At 39.3% G+C, this 21326-nt stretch overlaps 1 protein-coding gene across 1 annotated transcript in view; it reads left to right on the plus strand.

Moving 5' to 3' along the window:
* dlst (dihydrolipoamide S-succinyltransferase) overlaps positions 1-21326 on the plus strand; it is a 47201-nt gene that overhangs the window by 6271 nt on the left and 19604 nt on the right. The window contains exons 2-10 of the mRNA XM_043697121.1: positions 5011-5044; positions 6968-7007; positions 7826-7887; positions 9790-9864; positions 12183-12238; positions 14257-14368; positions 14856-15008; positions 15648-15727; positions 20518-20615. Of these exons, the coding sequence (XP_043553056.1) occupies positions 5011-5044; positions 6968-7007; positions 7826-7887; positions 9790-9864; positions 12183-12238; positions 14257-14368; positions 14856-15008; positions 15648-15727; positions 20518-20615 (710 nt within the window). The remainder of the gene's footprint in view (positions 1-5010; positions 5045-6967; positions 7008-7825; positions 7888-9789; positions 9865-12182; positions 12239-14256; positions 14369-14855; positions 15009-15647; positions 15728-20517; positions 20616-21326) is intronic.

The following is a 21326-nucleotide window of genomic DNA, read 5'->3' on the forward strand; positions in this document are numbered from 1 at the left end:
ACAATATCCAGATTGGGCAGACAAGTGGTAAGTAACATTCACACCACACAAGTGGCAGACAATGGCCATCACCAATAAGAGACACTCTAACCACCGCCTCTTGACATTCAATGGTAGTACCATCACTGAATCCCCCATTGTCAACATTCTTGAGGTTACCATTGACCAGAAACTCACCTGGACTCACCACATAAATACAGTGGCTACAAGAACAGGTCAGAGACTAGGGATACTGCGGCAAGTAACTCATCTCCTGACACCCCAAAGTCTATCCACCACCTACAAGACACAAGTCAAGAGTGATGGAATACTCCCCACTTGCCTAGATGGACGCAGCTCCAATAACACTCAAGAAACTTGACACCATCTAGCTTAAAGCAACTTGCTTAATTGACACTGTATCTACAAACATTCAATCCCACCACCACTGGTGCTTAGCAGTAGAAGTGTGTACTATTTACAAGATGCACTGCAGAAATTCACCAAAGATCCTTAAACAGTACCTTCCAAACCTACAACCACTTCCATCTAGAAGGACAAGGGCAGTAGGTACTTGGGAACGCCACCTGCAAGTTCCCCTCCGTGCCACTCATCATACTGACTTGGAAGTATACCGCTGTTCCTTCACAGGTGCTGCGTCAAAATCCTGGAATTCCCTCCCCACTGGCATTGTGGGTCAACCTACGGCAAGCAGACTGCAGCGATTCAAGGCGGCAGGTCACCATATCTTTCTCAAGGGCAAATAGGGATGGGCTATCATTGCTGGCCAGCCAGCGACACCCAAGCACAACAAATGAATAAAAAACAATTCAATTATATCCTGGCTGATTTTAATAGTTATTAATTCCACTTTCCTGTTCTTTTTTTCCCATAACCTTGTTTCCCTGACTGATTTAAATATCTGTTTACCTCAGCCTTGAATATACTTAATGACCCAGTACTATGACCGGTCTCCATGGTAAATAATTCCACACATTCACTGCCCTCAAAGAAATTCTTCCTTGTTTCTGTCGTAAATTAGTGCCCCATACTCTGAGATTACGCCCTCTGGTCCTAGACACACTCACAAGCAGAAACAACCTCTCCACTTCAACTGTTGTTATACCTCATTGGGATCACATGCTGGAAATCAAGCCCTGCTATTGTTAGATTTATTTTTACACTCCCTTCTGCGAACTAAAACCAAAACATTCAAAGAGGAACGCCTTGTCCCATAATCTGTAAAAAGAGGTGAAAAGTGTTATAACCTGTTTTTCAGCCTTCTAGTAGTTAATAAAAATAAATCCTTAACATTTAAAAATCAACAAAGAATAATTTATTTATCTAACAGTGAACAAATTAACTAAACTATTGACAAACTGAATAAAACCCTGCTAACTTGCTGCTCATAAATAAAGCAGTATGCTGTTCCAATAAGTACAAGTTCCACTCAACATTTTTAAAAAGAAAAGTTTTGTTTCTTGAAATTGCAGCCAGGTTACATGTCTTCTGGAATGTTTGTGCCTTCTCTGCTGACTCTTCTGTCAGGAATATGAGCTAGTTGTGCTGTTGGTACCATTGTTATTTTGATGGTGCTTTCTTTAAGACATAAACAAGCCTGTGAGTGCCAGTGATTCTCTCTTGAGAGCTGAGAGTCATTCACTTTGGCGGATGGCAGATTGCTCTGAGGTCTTTTTATACCCATAATGTCATATCAATATTTCTGGCATAGGATTGGTCCTAGTTCGTCTAAACCATCAGACTTAGGTAGCAAAAGAAACTATTAAATTTAAGTACCTGGTTCAAATTGATTGGCTAAATTCAAAAGTCTGCTGTCTTGGTAAAAACTGCTACTTGGCCTGCTAACTGTATGACCTTTCGATACAGATGTTTCAATTCGGGTGTTCTTTGTGTACTTGCAAACTTTCAACTGCTGCTTACAGGCGTCTATTTTAAATCTCAAAGCACAGAAAAAGCACAATCGTTTAAAGGGACCATGGAATGCTTCCCACCCCAGCACTTTACAAACACAGAAGGAGCTGAAGATTTTGTACTAGGAGTGCAGCAGAGTGAGGAAGATGAAAAGAAAGCTGGAGTCGCATGTGACGTATCTGTCACTGTCTTGTGTCATGATGGTGATTTGTGCCATGGTGGTGGTATTGTTAAGCATTGCCTGGTGCAGCTCAGCATCCCCACTCTAGCACCACAGTTTTTGCTGTATTTGCTGTAGAAGGTGACAGTAGACTGAAAAGGTACATGATCATTCCTTCATTACCTGGACAATGACAGTGTTGAATGCTATTCAAGGTCAAAATATTATTGTGATTTTTATTTTCAAATTGATTTTTGTTTTGCTTAAATTTTTTGAGGAGAATTGTATCCATTAATCTGATAATCTCAAAGGAGATTTATGTCACAGTCTTAAATTTGCAATGACCTTTTTTCTTAATAACCTGTCTTCTGACTGCTTAAAATAAAATAAAATAAAGAATCGCGGATGCTGGAAATCTGAAACAAAAACAAAGAATCCTGGAAAAATTCAGCAGGTCTGACAGCATCTGCAGAGACAAAGCAGAGTTAACATCATCTGAGTCAGCAGACTTGAAACGTTAGTTCTGTTTCCTCTCCCCGAGATGATGCCAGACTTGTTTCTCCTGCAGTTTCTGTTTTTGTGTCTGACTGCTTATCCTATTCACACAAACACACTTTCTGTTGTCACATTTTTGCCAAAATGTAAATATAAACTCTTTTCACTGTAACTATACTTTCCCAGCAGGAGTAGCATGATGGTACTACTTGTATGCTCATAATGCTCATCTTGTACTTCAGATAAATGCCGCTGATCCAGCCATCTCCACTTGAGTTTTCAAAATATGTTCTTATTAATAGTTAAATAAAATAAAATCTAAACATTATTTAAATTAGATATTTGACTTTAACATGGGAGCTGAATTATACCTGCAGATCCTGGCTCAATTATTAGGATGTATGAACACAAGATCCAAAGTAGGTCTTTTGGCATTTTAAGCCTGTTTTGCAATTCAGGAAGATCACTTTCCGATCTGCGCTAAGTAACCCTCCATTGCCTTGTCTCTGAAAAATTTACTTATCTCTTTTTATTCAGTAAATTTCAGGACCCAGCCCCTGTTACTTTCTAGGAAATTTTTTAAAAGATCTGACCCCACTATCATCAGATAGCTACAAAGTGAGAAACGTCACATTTCGAGGAGTAGAACGTTGTCTCCTTATCACATAGAAGGTCATAATCACAAAAGTAATGGGTTACTACCTATGCTTTAAACCACTTCACAGAAGTCTACATTTTATCTTGATTACTATGTCCAGTGCCTTGGGAGATTAAGTTGTGTACATACTTGATTTGTGTATAAGGAGCAAAATAATTCATCACTTTGCGAAATAAGGGACATGACAAACAAAGGGAAAATGTAAAACTCTGTTGAAGGCATTGACATTTTAAGGTATTATATAGTTAATTGTTCTCTATTGAACTGAAATATCAGGAAATGCTGATGTGCAGTTGCTATTTTATGTGCGGTACTATACTATTTTGGGGACTCTATTATAGAGAGGATATCCAAGTCGTGAGAAAATGTCTTATGGCTATGATTTAAGGAAAATAATAAGAATTTTGAGAGATTTTACGTTTAAACAAACTGGGATTATGTTGAAAGATGATGAAGGAAACACTAATCAAGTTCAGACTTAGAAATAGGGTTGAGCAGATAATTGCAAAAGATGATTTCCATTGTTGATAGATTAAAAACTGGATCAAAATTATTGATACAAGAAAAAAGGAAGAGGAGAAAAAACTTGTATTTAACGCTTTCTTGTCCACTGGACATCACAAAGCTACTTGAAGCCAGTTACGTACTTTTGAAATGTGCTGATTAATTTAGAAGCATGTAGACATTTTTCCAGACAAGTTCTCATAAACAGTATTATTGGAATGACAGAATAATCATGTTAATTTGAATAGCAATTATTTATCAGAAGACCAAGCATACCAGGCCTGCCCTTCAAAATACTACTGCAAAATGCTTTTGAGATGCTATTGCATTCACTTGAACAGTGAGATGAGAATGGGTTAAGGGGTGACCTTATAGAGGTTTACAAAATTATGAGTAGCATGGATAGGATAAATAGGCAAAGTCTTTTCCCTGGGGTCGGGGAGTCCAGAACTAGAAGGCATAGGTTTAGGGTGAGAGAGGAAAGATATAAAAAAGACCTAAGGGGCAACTTTTTCACGCAGAGGGTGGTACGTGTATGGAATGAGCTGCCAGAGGATGTGGTGGAGGCTGGTACAATTGCAATATTTTAAGAGGCATTTGGATGGGTATATGAATAGAAAGGGTTTGGAGGGACATGGGCCGGGTGCTGGCAGGTGGGACTAGATTGGGTTGGGATATCTGGTCGGCATGGACAGGTTGGACCGAAGGGTCTGTTTCCATGCTGTGCATCTCTATGACTCTATCTTCTCAGAGACATATGCAACATGCTGTCAGCTCTGCATAGCAACCTTGTGACTCAAGGATTCTACTAACTGAACCAGATTGGCCCTTAAGATTGAGAGAGTTGCTCATTTGTTGTAAAGGTAGCATAGGTTGATTCATTTCTATACAGAATTTTGATTCTGTAATTGCGCGTACTCCAAACAAGAGAAAGATAGCGAATGAAATACAGATGGGGAATATAATATTGCAGTAATTGAGAGTTTAGCGATTTCTATATATACTTATCTCTGACGTCTCTTTGACCATCCAGTAGTAATAGCTGTTAAATAGAATGGTAATCATTCTGGCTATGATGTGCAGGTTACACTTTGTTCTTTTCCTTCAAGGTTCCCAAATGTGATGATGCAGAAGAAGGCTAATAAAATTAAATTGTAAAATTTCAGCCTTGTATATCATAAGATTAAATATGGTGTTATTAATGCAACATATTAGCAATTTGTTAGCTGGTTATACAAATAACCTGACCTGAAAAAAAATTTGTATTCCTTCCTTACTGCAGGGTAATGGCTCACAACGATGCAGAGGTCCCTCTGGTGAGTAGATGTTCCTGAGTAGAAATATGGAGAATTTAATTTGTTGTAATCCTTAAGTTTGTGTTGATTCGGTTTATCTGATGATCCTGTTACTGTTCTTACAAATGAATTATGATCTGGTCCCTGCTCTGCTTGATCCTACATTTTCCTTACCTATGTGAGGAACTCGGATCTTCAAAATATAAAGTTTTTATTTTATAGTTAATTTGAACAGCCTATTCTAAGATGATGAGCAGACAACTAGCAGTACATTGTATCAGTTTTGTGCAGTTCATGACAGCTTTTACCCTGGCACAAAAATTGCAATGTTCTCTGCACTTAATGAAGGTCATCTGGAATACTAGCCACACTGAGTAGCCGAATAGAGCTAATCACAAAATCATTCTTGGAAACTGGCTCTATTTTTGGAAAGTTTGAGAATGGCAAAGGAGGTTTATTGACAGCCAAAATTCAATATTAAATATGAAGTTTTTCTGAGAAGAATTAAATAAATTAGCTTTGCACAATTACCACTAGCTGAAAAATGAGTGGTATTCAAACTGAACTAGGTGATGGAGGCCCTGATATTCTCTTTCTAGTGAAACCTGGCAGAAAATAATGGTCTGGTCGGCTGGATTGTTGGACTAGACACTTTTGATCATTGCTCACCTGCCTGAGAAGGATCCCCATGAATCTTTGAGTGTAACTTTATCTGCCCTCTTGATATTGTCTATGCTGTATGTAACAACAGGTTCTGCATTATTAAGATCAACAATGATTAAAGTGAAGACAGTTTAAATATTTACAGAATGCTTCTAGTTTTCCAGACAAACATATAAATTGTCATGAAATACTCTGGAATAACAGACCATCTGATGAATTCCCAGCACGGACTGTTGAACAGTGTTAGTCATTGCAGCTTCAGTTTACTTAGGTATGAAGAAGATGCCTGGTTCATACCCTCTGGGAGAAGTATCCATGTTAAATATTTGAACTACCTGGGTGTTAGCTTCAGAGTGGAAATGACTAGAGGGCAGGATGCTTACCATATTTGATGCATTAACTTCATGGTGATTCTGAAGTTATTCTGTGGTCACTGAGTAAATTAAGCTTGTACATCAATCATATTTTGAGTATATAAAACTTCCTTGAATCTTCTAAATTGCACCATAACCATTTTGATCAGCTTCCAAAATTGAAGTATTGAATTCACTGTCATGATTCTGTGGAGATTTTCTGAAACAAGGTGCCAACAGTACAAGATGTCACTTAAAAAGTCCATCAAGGAACTTCAAAGAAATGCCTATATCCAGGCAGTGGTTCAAATAGGAAATTGTCACTGTGTGTATTAGTTGAGAGGAATAGTATAGATGCCTTATCAAGGGAAGGTGGATTAGTACATGAGAAAGAAAGGAATAGAAGAATATATAAATAAGGATATGAGAGGTTTCTGTGGTGTATAAACCATAGACAATACGACTTGATGGCTTGTTCTTAGCTATATGTTCTTTAAAAATGTGGCATCTTCTTAGTATCATTGGTCATATTTATTTATTCTCTTATTTTATTAAGAGTCATAGTCATAGAGATGTACAGCATGGAAACAGACCCTTCGGTCCAACCTGTCCATGCCGACCAGATATCCCAACCCAATCGAGTCCCACCTGCCAGCACCTGGCCCACATCCCTCCAAACCCTTCCTATTCATATACCCATCCAAATGCCTTCTGTTAAAACATATCTAGTATCAAGTTGAAGAATGGGCATGGAATTCACATGCTTTTAAAATGGAGCAATATTGTAAGCCGGAATAACTACTGCCTGAACGTTTTACCTTGTTGAAATTATCACTAAGTATTCTTTTTAAAGTGCCTGCACCATTTTATTGTCTTTTACTGCATGTCAAATCTGACTAACTAAATATGTCTTTCCTTGGTCTTTCAGTGTGCTATCGGTCAATCTATGATAAAAGCAGACAGTTTTCGTAAGTACCAGTATAGCAGTGGTATTAATTGAAAATACATGAATGATGTAGGTTCCAGGCCTCTTTTTGTTTTCTCTTTACTCTTTCAGCCATTCCTTACCAGTATTTTTTAACTCATCTTTGTTTTTTTTTTCTTCTTCAGACACTTAAGATGTGCAGGTTTGGGATTTCAGGCACCCAGTTACTTAATTCACCTTTCTTTCTATTATATGGCCAATGTAAAGTGACATTTGACTGTTTGCTGAATAGGGATGTTCTTTCCATTATAATATAGGATACCATTCATTGATAATATAATGCAGGGTGATTCACTGTCCTGTGTGGTTTAAAAAAAATACCAGGAAGTTACTGTGCTGCTAATCACATGCAGCTGGCTATCGTCTGTCACACTGACCATCAGCAAAAACGTAAACCTACTCTAAAAGGGAGCTAAGAGTCACAAAACGTTCATTAGAGAACTGTGATTTGTTTATACAAAAACATTGTCACAATAAACCTGAAATTTAAGATAGAGCAATCTAAGTAATTGTATCCAAGGGATGGGTTGTTTATGAAATGCATGTGCAGATTCACTGAAATTTAAAGGGAAATATAGTTTTATGTAGAGAAATCATAAATAAAATTATTTCTTTGATCTGAAGAATGCAATTATTTGTGAATGGATCTCTTTCTTTGTCATTGGCCTTGCCAATCCATCTTCAAATATGTAAACCTGCAAGTATTACCAACCGTAGACTAATTGAGAGTGGAGGTTGTTTATTTGTAATCTGATCTGTCTCCTCTGTATAATGTTTGGTTCTAATTATGGTTGTTTACAGACAAAATGTCTCTAAATTCAGCATCTTCCACCTCCGACACTTTAAGACATCAGCAGTCTTTAGTAAGTAATGTATTGTTTTATATGGCGTACTGTTCCAGGTCCATTTATCCTATTTGAGACCTTAAGACTTCTCATGGTAGCTAGATATTCATTATGTGAATCCGCTGTGCTACAGTCACACAACGTCAGGAAATTGTTTTTAATTGTGTAACCAAATTACCTTATTAAATGATATCTTGTATTAAGTGACATAGTATCATAAATATTGAAATAACATTTAAAACTACGAAATATATCAGTTGTATTACATTTGAAAACTTGTTTTAAGATTTTTAAAATGGGTTCTGGAAAGAATGCAGATCTAATGCACATTGTTTTGTGCAAGAAGCAAAGAGTTAATGGGCAGGTGGAGTAATACTTGGTATGGTATTGGATTAATGTTCATCATGAGTACTGTTAAATGTGTTGCATTAAATGTATTCTATTTTGATCCTTGTCATAAACTTGATTCTGGTAATGGTGCTATGATCAACAGCAAGGTATTTTATGAGAATGTAGCAAAGGAAGCTTTAGAGTGTGCTAGTTTTATAATATATGTACTAGGCATTAACAGTAGAAAGATCTTAAAAGTTGTGCAATGCTTGCATCAGGTCATTCCTGATGAAGAGCTTATGCTCGAAACGTTGATGCTCCTGCTCCTTAGATGCTTCCTGACCAGCTGGGCTTTTCCAGCACCACATTTTGACTCTGATCTTCAGCATCTGCAGTCCTCACTTTCTCCTCACATGAATAATCTTTTGGCTGGCTGGCAGGATATATGCACATAAATGGATTTTTGTCTGACTGGCAGGATGTGATTAGTGACATTCTCTGTGCGAGGGTCTCATCAATTTAGAATTTATATCATTAATTTAGATGAAAGGAGCTTAGGCATGGTAGCTAGGTTTGTAGATAACATCAAGATAGGTAGGGAAGTATATTGTGAAGAAAACATCATGTGGAAGTTACAGGCGAATATAGATTGGTTGAGAGTGGGCAGAAATCTGCCCTTATATAATGTGGGAAAACATGTTCACTTTGGCAGGAAGAATAAAGTAGAGTATTAGTTAAACTGAAAACAACCACATAATTCTGAAGTGTGGAAGAATTTGTATATTCTTGCATATGAGTACAAAAATTTAATGTGCAGATACAACACAGTATTTCATTGGTCTTTTTAATTATATCTACTTTTACTACAAGAGGAATTGAGCATAAAAATGAGCATGTTTTGCTTCACTTATACTGGACATGGGTGAAACTACGTTTTGATTACTGTGTGCAATTTTAAACAAATGCATTAACATCCTTCATTAAATAAGATGAAGTCGTTAGAGAAGAATCTTACTAGATTAAGTGGATTTTCTTAAGATGTTACTTTGGGCAGGCTGGTCTTGTTTCCACTCAAGTTTGAAAGATTGAGAGGTGACTTGATTGATATTTTTAAGATCGTAAATAGTCTTGACAAGGTGGACATGGTAAGCATTCAAGTTTCCACTTGTGGATGAGTTCAGAACTACAAGATGATATTTTAAAATTAGGGGTTGCTGTTTCAGGATAGTGATTGGAGAATGTTTTTCTGAAGGATTGCTCAACATTTGGAAGATGCTGAAGGTGGGATTGTTAAAAATATTTAACAATCCCACCTTCAGCATCTTCCAAATGGATAGACTGAGTTAAAAATTGGGAGTTGATGGGAAAGTGAAATTTGAAATAAGAACGTTAGCCAAGCTACTATTAAATGACGGAGAAGGCCCAAGGGGCTGAATTGTCTATTTTTGTTTTGAATGTTTGTAATTTATAAGCCTATTAGGCTTTTCTGCTTGATCAAACCTCTAAATGTAAAATATTTTCTCCAGTCCAATTTGCAACAGATGTCTTTTTCATGCAAGTTTTAATAACTTTGTTGTCTTGCTTTTACAGATAATGAAGTGCTAACAGTAAATACACCACCCTTTGCAGAGTCTGTCACAGAGGGTGATGTCAGGTGGGAAAAAGGTACAGTACATTTTGGGGGAACTTCATAACTATTTTGTAAAAATATGCAATTATTTGAACCACAGTGGAGTCACTACATTATATTTGATACCGACTGCTTGTTGACCAGTTAACTTATTCCTTTAAAAACGCAATATTGGGACTGTTATTATGGGAAGTTCCCAACATGTCAGATATTCAAGGCCATTTTAAGTAAATGTTATGTGAATAAATTAAAATAGTGCAGTTTACTCGAAGAAAATCACCTAGCCATATTTGGAACTTGGTAATTTTTGACTGTGGCCATTCTAGGTTATTCCTTCTCAACAGGTCAGAAGTCTTTAACTGCAGTTACCCATAAAACCTTTCCCCAGTGCCTTTCTTTGGTTATCAAGCAGGGTGGGATTGCACTTCCCTGGTTCCATTCTTATCTATCCAGTTATTATCATTACACCTTCTTATTCCTGCATCTTAAACCCCTCCTGTCCTCATCTACATACTGCCTCTCATCATATTATTGCTTTTTCCAATGTCAGATTGCACACATTTTGATTATGCTGACTATCTATTGTTTACACCACCATTAGATAGCACAAATCTGTCATGACCTTATGTCACAAAGTGATAGAAGTAAATGGCAGCACCAGGTGCAGTGAGAAGTGAATGACTTCATTGAATACCGAGTGAAGAGTGTGGTGCGGGGGTTCAAGAGAGGTGGGGAGAATAGTTTCAGCAACCAGTCCCTGCCCCAGTCGTGGCCTCCAAGTTCAAGTAGGCCCCACCTCAGAGTCGGTGATGAAGTGGCAGCAGTTGGAGAGAGTAGATGCTCCCAACCTCTCCTCCTGGCCTTGCTCTTACACCCAGCCTTTGTCTCACTCCTGCTAGGGTCAACGTCTCTGCCTCACCTGTCCAACCTGTTCTAATGATTTATGGAAATGCAATGACATAATTGGAACATGCATAGTCACTTCCTGATGCTGGTCCTTGTGCAACATGTGACAACTGGGTTTATCGCTGTGCCTGCATGTGCTTGGAGGCCAATATACGTTATATCTAATTACTGGATAATACCCATCTTTATTTCAGCACCAGCACTGATCTTGAGTTTGGTACACTGCCCATCATCTAGTACTGCAATTAAATACATTAGTCCCCTTGTACCCACGGGGGGTATGTTCCAACAACTACTGCGGATAGGAGCAAACCCATTCATTTAAATGGAAATTTTGCCTTCCCGGCAGCCCTGGTCCCTGGGTCTGGAATGTTCCCTGTAATATGTTTGGGCCGTGGTAAACCGTAGGTAACTGAAACCTTGACCCAGCTGCGATGTTCAGGGAACCATTCCCTAAGTTTGTTTGGTTTCCACAATGTGGAGCAGACTACATCGGGAGCATTGTCGGCCCCTGTGGGCCCAGCCCTAGCATTGCAGCCAGCTTGCAGGGACGACCGGACCTCCCAGTCACCGGTCATTTCAATTCCCCCAGCCACTCCCTTTCTGTCATGGCCATCCTTGATCTCCTCCATTGCCACAATGAACCACATCGCAAATTGGAGGAACAACACCTCATCTTTCACCTGGGCAGCCTACAGCATGAGGGACTCAAAATTGAGTTATCTAATTTCAAATAACCTCCCTTCCCAGCCCCTCCCATACCTTCCACTCCTCCCTGCCACCAACAGGATTCATTCCTCCCATTGACCAACCAGGTCATATGCTCTTCTTGTCTTTACCTATCCCCACCGCCACCCCCTTTATCTGCAGCTCTCCCTACACCCACTCCCAGTCCTGAAGAAGGGTTACACCCAATATGTCAATTTCTCCACGTCCTGATGCTGCCTGACTTTCGGCCTCCTGCCTGAGCATCTGCAGTTTGTTTTGTCTCCAGCAAAATTCTCAGGCTGACTTAGGAATAGCTGCGTTTGGCAGGGAGATTTGGAAGGGAGAAGTGCCGAGAAAACAAAACATTAGGGTAGTAATTTAAGACTTCCAAATGCACTGATCAGGTGAGCAAGATGCATCGGTATAGACTTTATGATGTCAATGTAAAACAAATTGAGGGGAGCTACTTTGGCAGCCTGATGGGTTTTATTTACCTTAGGATTATGACTTGGAGTGACCTATTGTACTTGAAGGTCTGTTATAAATTTCTAGACTTGGGGAGTTTTTTGAAAGCTTAAGGGAAACACCTCTGTCTTGTTTCCATTTTACTTTGTTCTATGAAGCCCTTGCATGGATATGCATGCGGGTGTTGAGACATTATCACAGTTCCTGAATGGGTTTTGATCTTATATTCTGAATTCCCTTATGAAATACCCGTATTTCATCTGTTTCGTTACAGCTGTTGGTGATGCAGTAAGCGAAGATGAGGTGGTATGTGAAATTGAAACTGATAAGGTTCGTAACTTTTTTCTGACCATCAATTTTTTTTTTCCTTTTTTAGTCTCTGAACTAATCGTGCTTGAAATGATAAACAGTCTCCTGTATAATTGCTGGTATTAAAATGGTAGATGATCCCAGGGTATCCCAGCCCCATAATATTTCCCTTCCATGTAACATTGTTACTCCCATGTTGATTAGCCACTGTTTGCAAATTATGATGAGGTGAAATGTGTCCAGTCTGTATAGTTCCCACCACTACCAGAAATATCAAGATCAATGTCTGTGATACCACAAACACTTGTCTGTTCCCTGAACTATTGCTTTCTTAATCTCATTTGCCCACCTTTACAGCTGAGTCAGCTATGGTGCTGTGCAGTTGGCTGTGGCAGCATTCCCAGATCATCTCTCTTTTTATTATTAAAAACAGAATACTGGTTGGAAAGTGAGATGCACTCTGCTATCTTGAGCATTTCCTACCTCCTATTGATTGTCACCCATTCCCTCCCTGCATTCCCTTAAACAGTAAGCAATATCCAGAAACATAATATCGTGCAACCTTCCGTTTCATGAATGCATCACAGTGATTCAAACTGCTTCTCGAGCTCCAAAGCCTGTAGCCATGGGAGTCACCAGCTTATGCCACTTTGTGCAATTGTTGTTCAGCATTCAAGAAACATCCTGAAATTCCCACACACAATATTGTGTGCATTTTACAGGACTGAAGTGCCCTGCCATTCCTCACATTTAACAGAAATAAATCAAATACTTCGACTGTATAGAACACTTGATCAGCTACTCATCAATCTGTACCTTCTCTTGTGCTGACATCACATTATTTTTGCATTATACTTTGCTTCTGATTCACATCAACTTAGCTGACTCTTAACTGCCCCCTAATCAATAAATGCTGACTCAGCCAGTGATGTCCACATCCTGTGAATGAATAGAAAGACGTTGGTGGCTTTCTGAACTAAAATAATTTTGTATGTTCTCACCTGATTCATTCTTCTCTTGGAGTACCACCTGTGTACTTGCTGTACTCGATGATGTCACCATTTCAACAGGATTCTAAGAATCCTCTGGTGTAAATGCTAGACAGCTCCTGTCTCTACTTGATACTGACGGGAATTTCTCCTACACTGGTACTCATTTTTTGCACTCACTGGGCTCCATCCTTGATGCTGGTGTTAAACCTGTTACTATACATATTCTTTCACATTTTTCCTGTCTAATTACCATTATCACTCCTTTTGTTTTAGTCAGTATCAACCATATGACTGTCCATCAGCAGAACACTCCTCACCATCTGATTAATTTAATAAATCACTCCCAGGTAGCCTTTAGATGCATGCCACAATGACATTTTTTTGTTCAGGTTGCTGAGTGAGGATTAATAAAATTAGCTTGAATACACCGAATTCTTTTAACATGCCTCATCGCTGCTCCTTTTTCTGTACTTTAGCAAATTTTCATCAGTCATCCTTTTGGTTCAGTTAATTGTCAGCGTGTATTTATTGTGCAACAGTTGATTATTTCAGTCACCTGGTTACTTTAGGGAACAGGATTCAATTTTATCTGTCGAAATGCTGTTATCCATGCAAAACACTTAACCATTCCATTTTCTATCATAATGATATTAAATTCCTCATGAAAATTGCTGCCTTAATTTTGTCATTTTGGACCTAGATTATTTTCAAAATCGAAATACAAGAATCGTCCAATTTCCATATCTGTACAAAGGTCAATGTTGGTTCAATGTTTCTGTGATTAGTATTTATTTAACTATATTGTTAGTCAATATGACAGCCATATTTGATCCATCTCCTGCACCTGAAAACTGTACTGTTACATTGACCATGATTTCGGTCGTTGAACCAGACAGATTCTCTCATTCTGTGAACAGAAGCTTAAAATTACGGCACGTGACCTCCCCATTAATAATCAATGTTGGAAAGGAAGTGTGGGAATTCTTTGGTCACCACAAGACGTGCTGCTAGGCTATAGTTTCTAAAATTAGTTCCTCTTTATTTCAGACATCAGTGCAGGTTCCTGCTCCGTATGCTGGTATCATCGAGGAGCTCCTGGTACCTGATGGAGGTAAAGTGGAAGGAGGAACCCCTCTCTTCAAACTCAGGAGGGCAGAAGGTGGGTTTCTCTTTGATTGTTGGCCTACATTTGCACCTGCTTAAGCAACATTTCAATCTTAAAAGTCCCCATCCTTGTTTTGAAATTCCCTCCATGATTGTACTTACATTTCTGATCTCAGATCCACAACTCTCTGAATTATCTGTGCTCCTTTAATTCTGGACTCTTAAAGCTCCCTGGTTACCATTAGTGTTCATGACTACAGTTGCAAAGATTCTAATTTCTGTCCCCATAACCAACACCTCTTTGTGTTCCTCCTCTGATGCCCTTCAAAACCTACCTTTCTTTGACCAGCCTTTGTGCATTAGGCAATTAGGGTAGACGATCAATGATAAAGTTTGCTTTTCAATGTTCTGTGAAGTCCTTGGGATATTTTATGTCAGATAAATTAGCTACATAAATACATGTTATATATTGCGAAGTGTTTTTTGAGACATGGCATCTTAGACTTGAGTAACATGTGTCTTTTTACTTATTACTTTTCCAGTTGGCGCTGCAAAACCTATACCAGAAGTCTCCCCCACCCCTAAACCAGATACAGCACCTCCACCACCACCACCTCCAGCTACAGCAGGGGCAATTCCTACCACAATGCCACCTGTACCACCAGTAAATATGCAGGCCATAGATAGTAAACCTGGTGAGTAAAATAAATGAATTTCATTTAAAAAGGGCTTTACAATATCTCAGTAATGTCTCCAAAACCTCATCTTGAATGCAAGTAAGTGACTTATCATGTTGGTAAATGTGTTGATCAACTTGTGTACCACAGAATCGCACTGGCAGCTACAATATGGGTTATTGGTTGCATTGATCAAGGAGCAATGTTAAAAAGGGGTACAAGGGGATTCCTGCCATGTAAAAATCTGCCAGCAGGAGGTAGGTGGTTGCCTTTTCTGAAGGACAGCAGCTCCAGTGATGTAGCCCTTCTCCAATGCTGCACACCCTTGCTATCTGGATATGTCTCCAAACTTAGATGAAGCTTGAATCCATAATATTTTGACTCTGAGGTCAAATGCTGTTGAGTCAGCTAAGTTGACACAAAGAAAATGGTGGGGAAAATAGATTGTTATTAGTCTTGTATGTTTGGTGATCGTTTGCTGTAAACAATATTCATAATGCTGTTTACAGTGTTAGGTCTGTGATTTCTAACTACTGGGTTTGTTATCATTCTTCCTCTATGTGCATATAATGACTTGGATAGTAATCCTAATAGGATATAATGTAAGCTTTTCACATCCAGCTCCTTACATCATCTCATGTTCTGTTTTTGTTCCAGTGTCGGCAGTGAAGCCTTCTGTTGGATCCCTCACCCCAGCTGCAGATGTGGGGGTGAAAGGTGTCCGATCTGAGCATAGGGTATGTATGAACTTGAGGCAATAAATAAGACCTGTTACAACCAAAATGGGGGGGGAACTATTGTAAAAGCTGGTCTCGAATTCACTCCTACACATAAATATAGTTCATTATTGGCTTTTAAGTTTCAAGGTGGTAATGTGCTGTAGTTTGATCTGTACGTTTGATTCCATCTTGCTGTGCTTATGATCTCAAGTGGAACATGTCAAAACAAAGTAAAGCATCTCCATATAGGAGAAAAGGACCTATCAAAGCATGCCATTCATATATGATTCTCCCTTGGACCTCTGCACCTGACGGTATGACTTTCTGGACTGCAAGTGGTATCGGGTCTAGGAATTTAAAGCAGAGGAAAAGAAGGGTTTGAGTAGTAAAATACCCTCAATTTGCCAAGCTGTAAGTGGGCATAAATGTGCACTATTCATAATTGACTAATTACTGATAAATTGTTTTATATAATAGCTAAAGAAAAATTATTGGCATTTTGATGTGGAAACATAAGTTAACTCCAGTTATCTTGTACCCTCTTATTCTAGCATAAGTGTTCATTGGCAGATATGGCACAGGAAAGTGCAAACTTAGAAAGTTTGCAAGTTTCTTTCTATATACTTGCCCTGAACACAACAGTTAATGTGTTGTTTTTTCTATTTGTTCATAATATATTGGCATCAAAGGCTAGATCTGCATTTATTTCCCATTCCTAGTTTCCCAGGAGAGGTGGATGGTGAGATACCTTCTTTAATAGCTGCAGTCCTTGTGTGTAGAGACATCTACAGTGCAATTAGGAGATCTATTATTTGGATCCACTGGTAGTGAAGCAGTGGCAATAAGGAGGTTCACATGATGGTATATGACTTAGTGGGGAACTTGTAGGTAATGATGTTTCCATGCATCTGCTGTCTTTGTCCTTCTAAGTGGTAAAGGTTGTGGATTTGTAAGGTACTGTTAGAGTTTTGGTGAATTGCTGCAATGTATCTTGTAGGTGATGCACATTGCTGCTGCATCAGTGGTGAGTGTAGTGAATGCTCAAGGTGGTTAAGGGGGTCAATCAAGTAGTTTTTGTTCCCAATTCTTCCTGTAGTGTGGCAACCAGAACTGTACACACTGTTCCATATGTGACCTCACTAAAATTTTATACAGCTGCAACAAAACTTACCAACTTTTATCCTCATTCCCCTGATCAGTGAAGGCAAGCATGTTATATTCTGCCTTTACCACCTTATCCACTTGTGTTGCCACTTTCAGAAAGCTATGGGACTTGCACCCCATGATCCCTCTGCATATCAATACTCCTAAGAGTTTTGCTATTTACTATACACTTTTGTCTTGCATTTGGCCTCCAAAAATGCATTACTGCACACTTGTCTGAATTAAATTGCAACTGTCGTTTCTCCATCCAACTTTCCAACTGATCTATATTCTGTGTATCCTTTGACAACCTTCAGTATCCACAACTCCATTGATTTTCATGTCAGCAAACTTACTAGTGAGACCACCTGCATATTTTCATTCAAGTCATATATGTTATATAAAACAACAGAGATCCTGGCATTGATCCCTGCAGAACACCAGTGGTCAGACGTCCAGTCAGCACAACACCCCTTCAAAACTAACTATGACTCAGCCAACTTAACAATGAGTCACATGGAATCCATGGCACAATCTTCTGGACTAGCCTACTTTGAGGGAGCTTGTCAAATGCTTTCGTAAAGTGCATATAGATATCATTCACTACCCTACCCTCCTTCAACCCTCCCTTAAAAAACTCAAATTTGTGAGGCAAGACCTCCCTCACATAAAGTCATGCTGACTATCCCTAATGAATCCATTATTTTCCAAATGCATGTAAATCATGTCCCTAAGACAAATCTCTAATAGACAGTTAACTACTTACTGAAGGTGGTGGTTCTACAGATATCCCCACCCTCAATGTTGAAGGCATTCAGCACATCACCTGTCCCTAAGAAGAATCCCTCAACCATTTGATATAAGGCTCACCTGACTATAATTCCCTGGATTATTCCTATTGCCCTTAAAGAAATGAATAACATTGACTATTCTCCAGTTTTCTGGGAGCTTGCTTGTGGTGAAAGAGGATACAAAGATCTCTGTCAGGGTACCGGCAATCTCCCCTCTTGCCGTCTCCAGTATCCTGATCTACTTATCCACATTAGTGTTCTTCAGGACACCCAACACTTCTCCTTTGCTATCATCCGAATTTGATGGGCCTCAAACAGCTGCAGCCATCCTTCTTTGAGCTCGGTTTGACTTCAACCAGTGGAGAATTTTCCTCCCGATTCCCACTATCTGCAGAGGAAAAGTGCGGTGCTGGTAAAGCGTAGCAGGTCAGGCAGTATCCGAGGAGCAGGAGAATTGACATTTTGAGTATAAGGAATGTTGGGGGAAGAGGGCTGAGAGATAAATAGGAGAGAAGGGGTGGGGCTAGGGGATGGTAGTTGGGAAGGCAATAGGTAAATGCAGGTGGGGGGTGATGGTGATAGGCCAGGGTGGAGTGGATACATGGGAAGGAAAATGGGCATATTATCTCCAGTTTTGCTAGGGTCTTTGCTCATGTCAGTCAACTGTTTCCTTAATTTCAATGGCAGTCTCTATTACCTTCCCTCCTGGAGTTCGTGTTTGGACCATGGCAATATTGAGGGCTGGAGCTGGGTTTCCCTGTGAACAATGCATAGGCTATTGTTGAATATGTGCCAATTGCTAACATGATCAACGGCCCCTTCTATCATTTTGCTGATGATAGAGAGTAGACAGACACCAGTAATTGTCTGCATTGGATTTGTCCTGCATTTGTGAACAGGATGACATTGAGCAATTTTTCATATTGTGAGGTAGACTAATTAGCTTTACTGGATGAGATTTGCCAAGGGCATGGCTAATTCTGAAGTACAAGCCTTCAGTATTATTGCTGGGATGTTGTCAGGATCCATTGCCTTTGTAGTGTCCAGTGCCTTCGAACATTTTTTGATATTATTTGAAGTGAATCGAATTAGTTGAAGACAGGCTTTTGTGATGCTGGGGACCTATATAGGAGGCCAAAATGGATCACCCACTCAGCACTTCTGGCTAAGAAAAGGAGCAAATTCTTCTGCCTTGTCTTTTGCACTGGTGTGGTGGTTCTTCATTATTGAGGGTGAGAATTTCTGTAGAATCACCACCTCCAGTAAGTAGTTAATTGTCTACCTTCACAACTGAATGCAGAGGGACTACAGAACTTAAAGATCTGATAGTTGTGGAATTTCTTTACCTTGTCTATTGCATATTGTTTAGCTTCACCTTATTGAATACTGCTTCTGCTGAGTATGCAAGTAGTCTTGTTTTGTAATTTCACTACTTTCTCCCCTCATTTTTAGGTTTGCCTAACACTGCTCTTGTCATATCCTCCTGTGCTCATTGCAAGGCTTGATGGTAATAGCAGAGTTGTGTGTATGGTGTGCTATGGCGTTACAGATTATCATTGACCATAATTCTCCTGCTGATGGTCCATTGTGCCTCATGAATGCCCAATTTTGAGTTACTAGATCTGTTTAAAATCTGTCCCATTTAAGATGGTAATGCCATGCAAGATGGAGAGTATTTTCAGTGTGAGGATGGGGCTTAGCCTCCTCAATGACTGTGTGCAATGATCATTCCTACCTATTATGCCATGGTCGGATGAAACTGCAGCAGACTCAGTCTAGCAGCTATGTCCTTTAGGACTACGCTAGTTCAGTCAGTCATGGTGCAACTGAACTACTCATGGTGATGTACATTGAAGTACCCCAACAGATTGCATTCTATGACCTTGTCATCCTTAGTGATTCCTCTAAGTGATCATCAACAGCTGAGGAGGGGTGTCTCGTTGGTAATTAGCAGAAGATTTCCTTGTCCATGTTTGACATGATGTCATGCAAATTCATGGGTCTGGACTTAATGTTAAGGACTCCCAGGATTAACTCTCCCAACTGTATGTCACTGTGCTACTGTTGCTGGGATGGTGATGGTGGCACGTTGTCTATAAGCTATGATTCTTGGAATAATATTGTCAGAATATTATTTGAGTATTGTTTGGGGCCGGTCTCCTCGTTTGGCACAAGATTCAAGTTGTTAATGAGGAGAAGTTTGCAAGGTTGGCAGGGCTAGATTTGCCATTATTGCTTCTGGTGCCTAGGTCAATGCCAAGTGATCTATCTAGTTTCATTCCTTCCTCCAGGTTTTGTAGCTAACCAGGCCAATTATTTGTTCATTCAGATGAATTGTCATTTATTTTGGTCATGGCGTGGGCTAGGAATCATAAGTGGGCCAGACCGGGTAAGGATGACAGATTTCCTTCCCTAAAAGGCATTAATGAACCAGGTGGATTTTCTCAACCATTGACAATGGTCATATGATCATTAGAGTAGTTTTTAAAATTCAATTATGTTGTTGGATTTGAATGCATGTGACCAGAATATTTGCCTCGAGTTTTCGATTAGTACAGTGATTTTATCAGTCTGCCTTCCTTGGTGTACCTGTGGAATAGTCAAGTTTTGTCTCTATCTTTCTGTCACCAGAAGTATCAGCATGACCCTAATAAGGTATTTTTATTTGTAATTTTGGGAGGATATTTTACTTTGAGAAAGGAAAGATATGGTTTACAGCAACTCTGAGAGCTGTCTGCGGATCTTATTCTTGCCTGTCATAATTTATTATAGTCCTTCAACATATGGCATACTATGTAAGTAATGTATTTAAACTCTTGAAAATTAATCTTGTATAAAATAGAGTAATTTTGTAATTGACTTCTAAACGTTTAGGTTAAAATGAACAGAATGCGGCTACGAATTGCACAGCGACTAAAGGAGGCTCAGAATACTTGTGCCATGCTGACTACCTTCAATGAAATTGACATGAGGTAACTATTACACTCAGCACTTTGGGAGACATTTAGTACAAACATATCAGCTCAGTCTTTGTTTTGTGCTTTTGGTTGCCTATCAGAAAACTTTGAATATAAAACCATATTATTTAACATAGTCTAGCTTAAGTTCTTTCACTGAAACCTATATCGGGCTGGAGTCTGGTACAAGACCTGTAACGGAATGAAGTGTTTCTATCTGGTTTCCATTGAGGCAGGGGTGATCAGTTCATAATGACTTGCATACTAGTATCAGTAAGAACAGACTAAACTTGTTCATTCTTTGCTTTGAAAGGAGATGCAGAAAACGTGTTGCATTCAGTTGAGGAATAGGAGGTATAAAGAGTAACATATGTTACAAATGGCTTAACCTTTCTTGGATCTCTAAAATAGCAACATTCAGACCAAAAATTCAGAGAGCCTGCTCTAGTGCTGTCTGGAACCAGCCAGCTACATCAGAAGGCCCATCCTGTAGTTATTCCTTCCCTAAAGTAAGCTACAATGGAATTGGTTACTCAGTGCATGAGTAATCACTGCCCCAAACCAATGTCCCTTCACTTCAGGGCACAACAAAGTGGTCCACCATCATGGTACATCCCCAAGTCCTGTTCTATGTATTGAACTTGCTACTTCCTTCTTTTTCCTCTTCTTTCCCAGTGCCATCCCTAACATTATCTCTATTGAATTGATCACAGAGCTCTTGGGGCA

The sequence above is a fragment of the Chiloscyllium plagiosum genome, chromosome 10 (genome assembly GCF_004010195.1).
Source record: "Chiloscyllium plagiosum isolate BGI_BamShark_2017 chromosome 10, ASM401019v2, whole genome shotgun sequence".
In the NCBI taxonomy this organism is placed as follows: Eukaryota; Metazoa; Chordata; class Chondrichthyes; order Orectolobiformes; family Hemiscylliidae; genus Chiloscyllium; species Chiloscyllium plagiosum.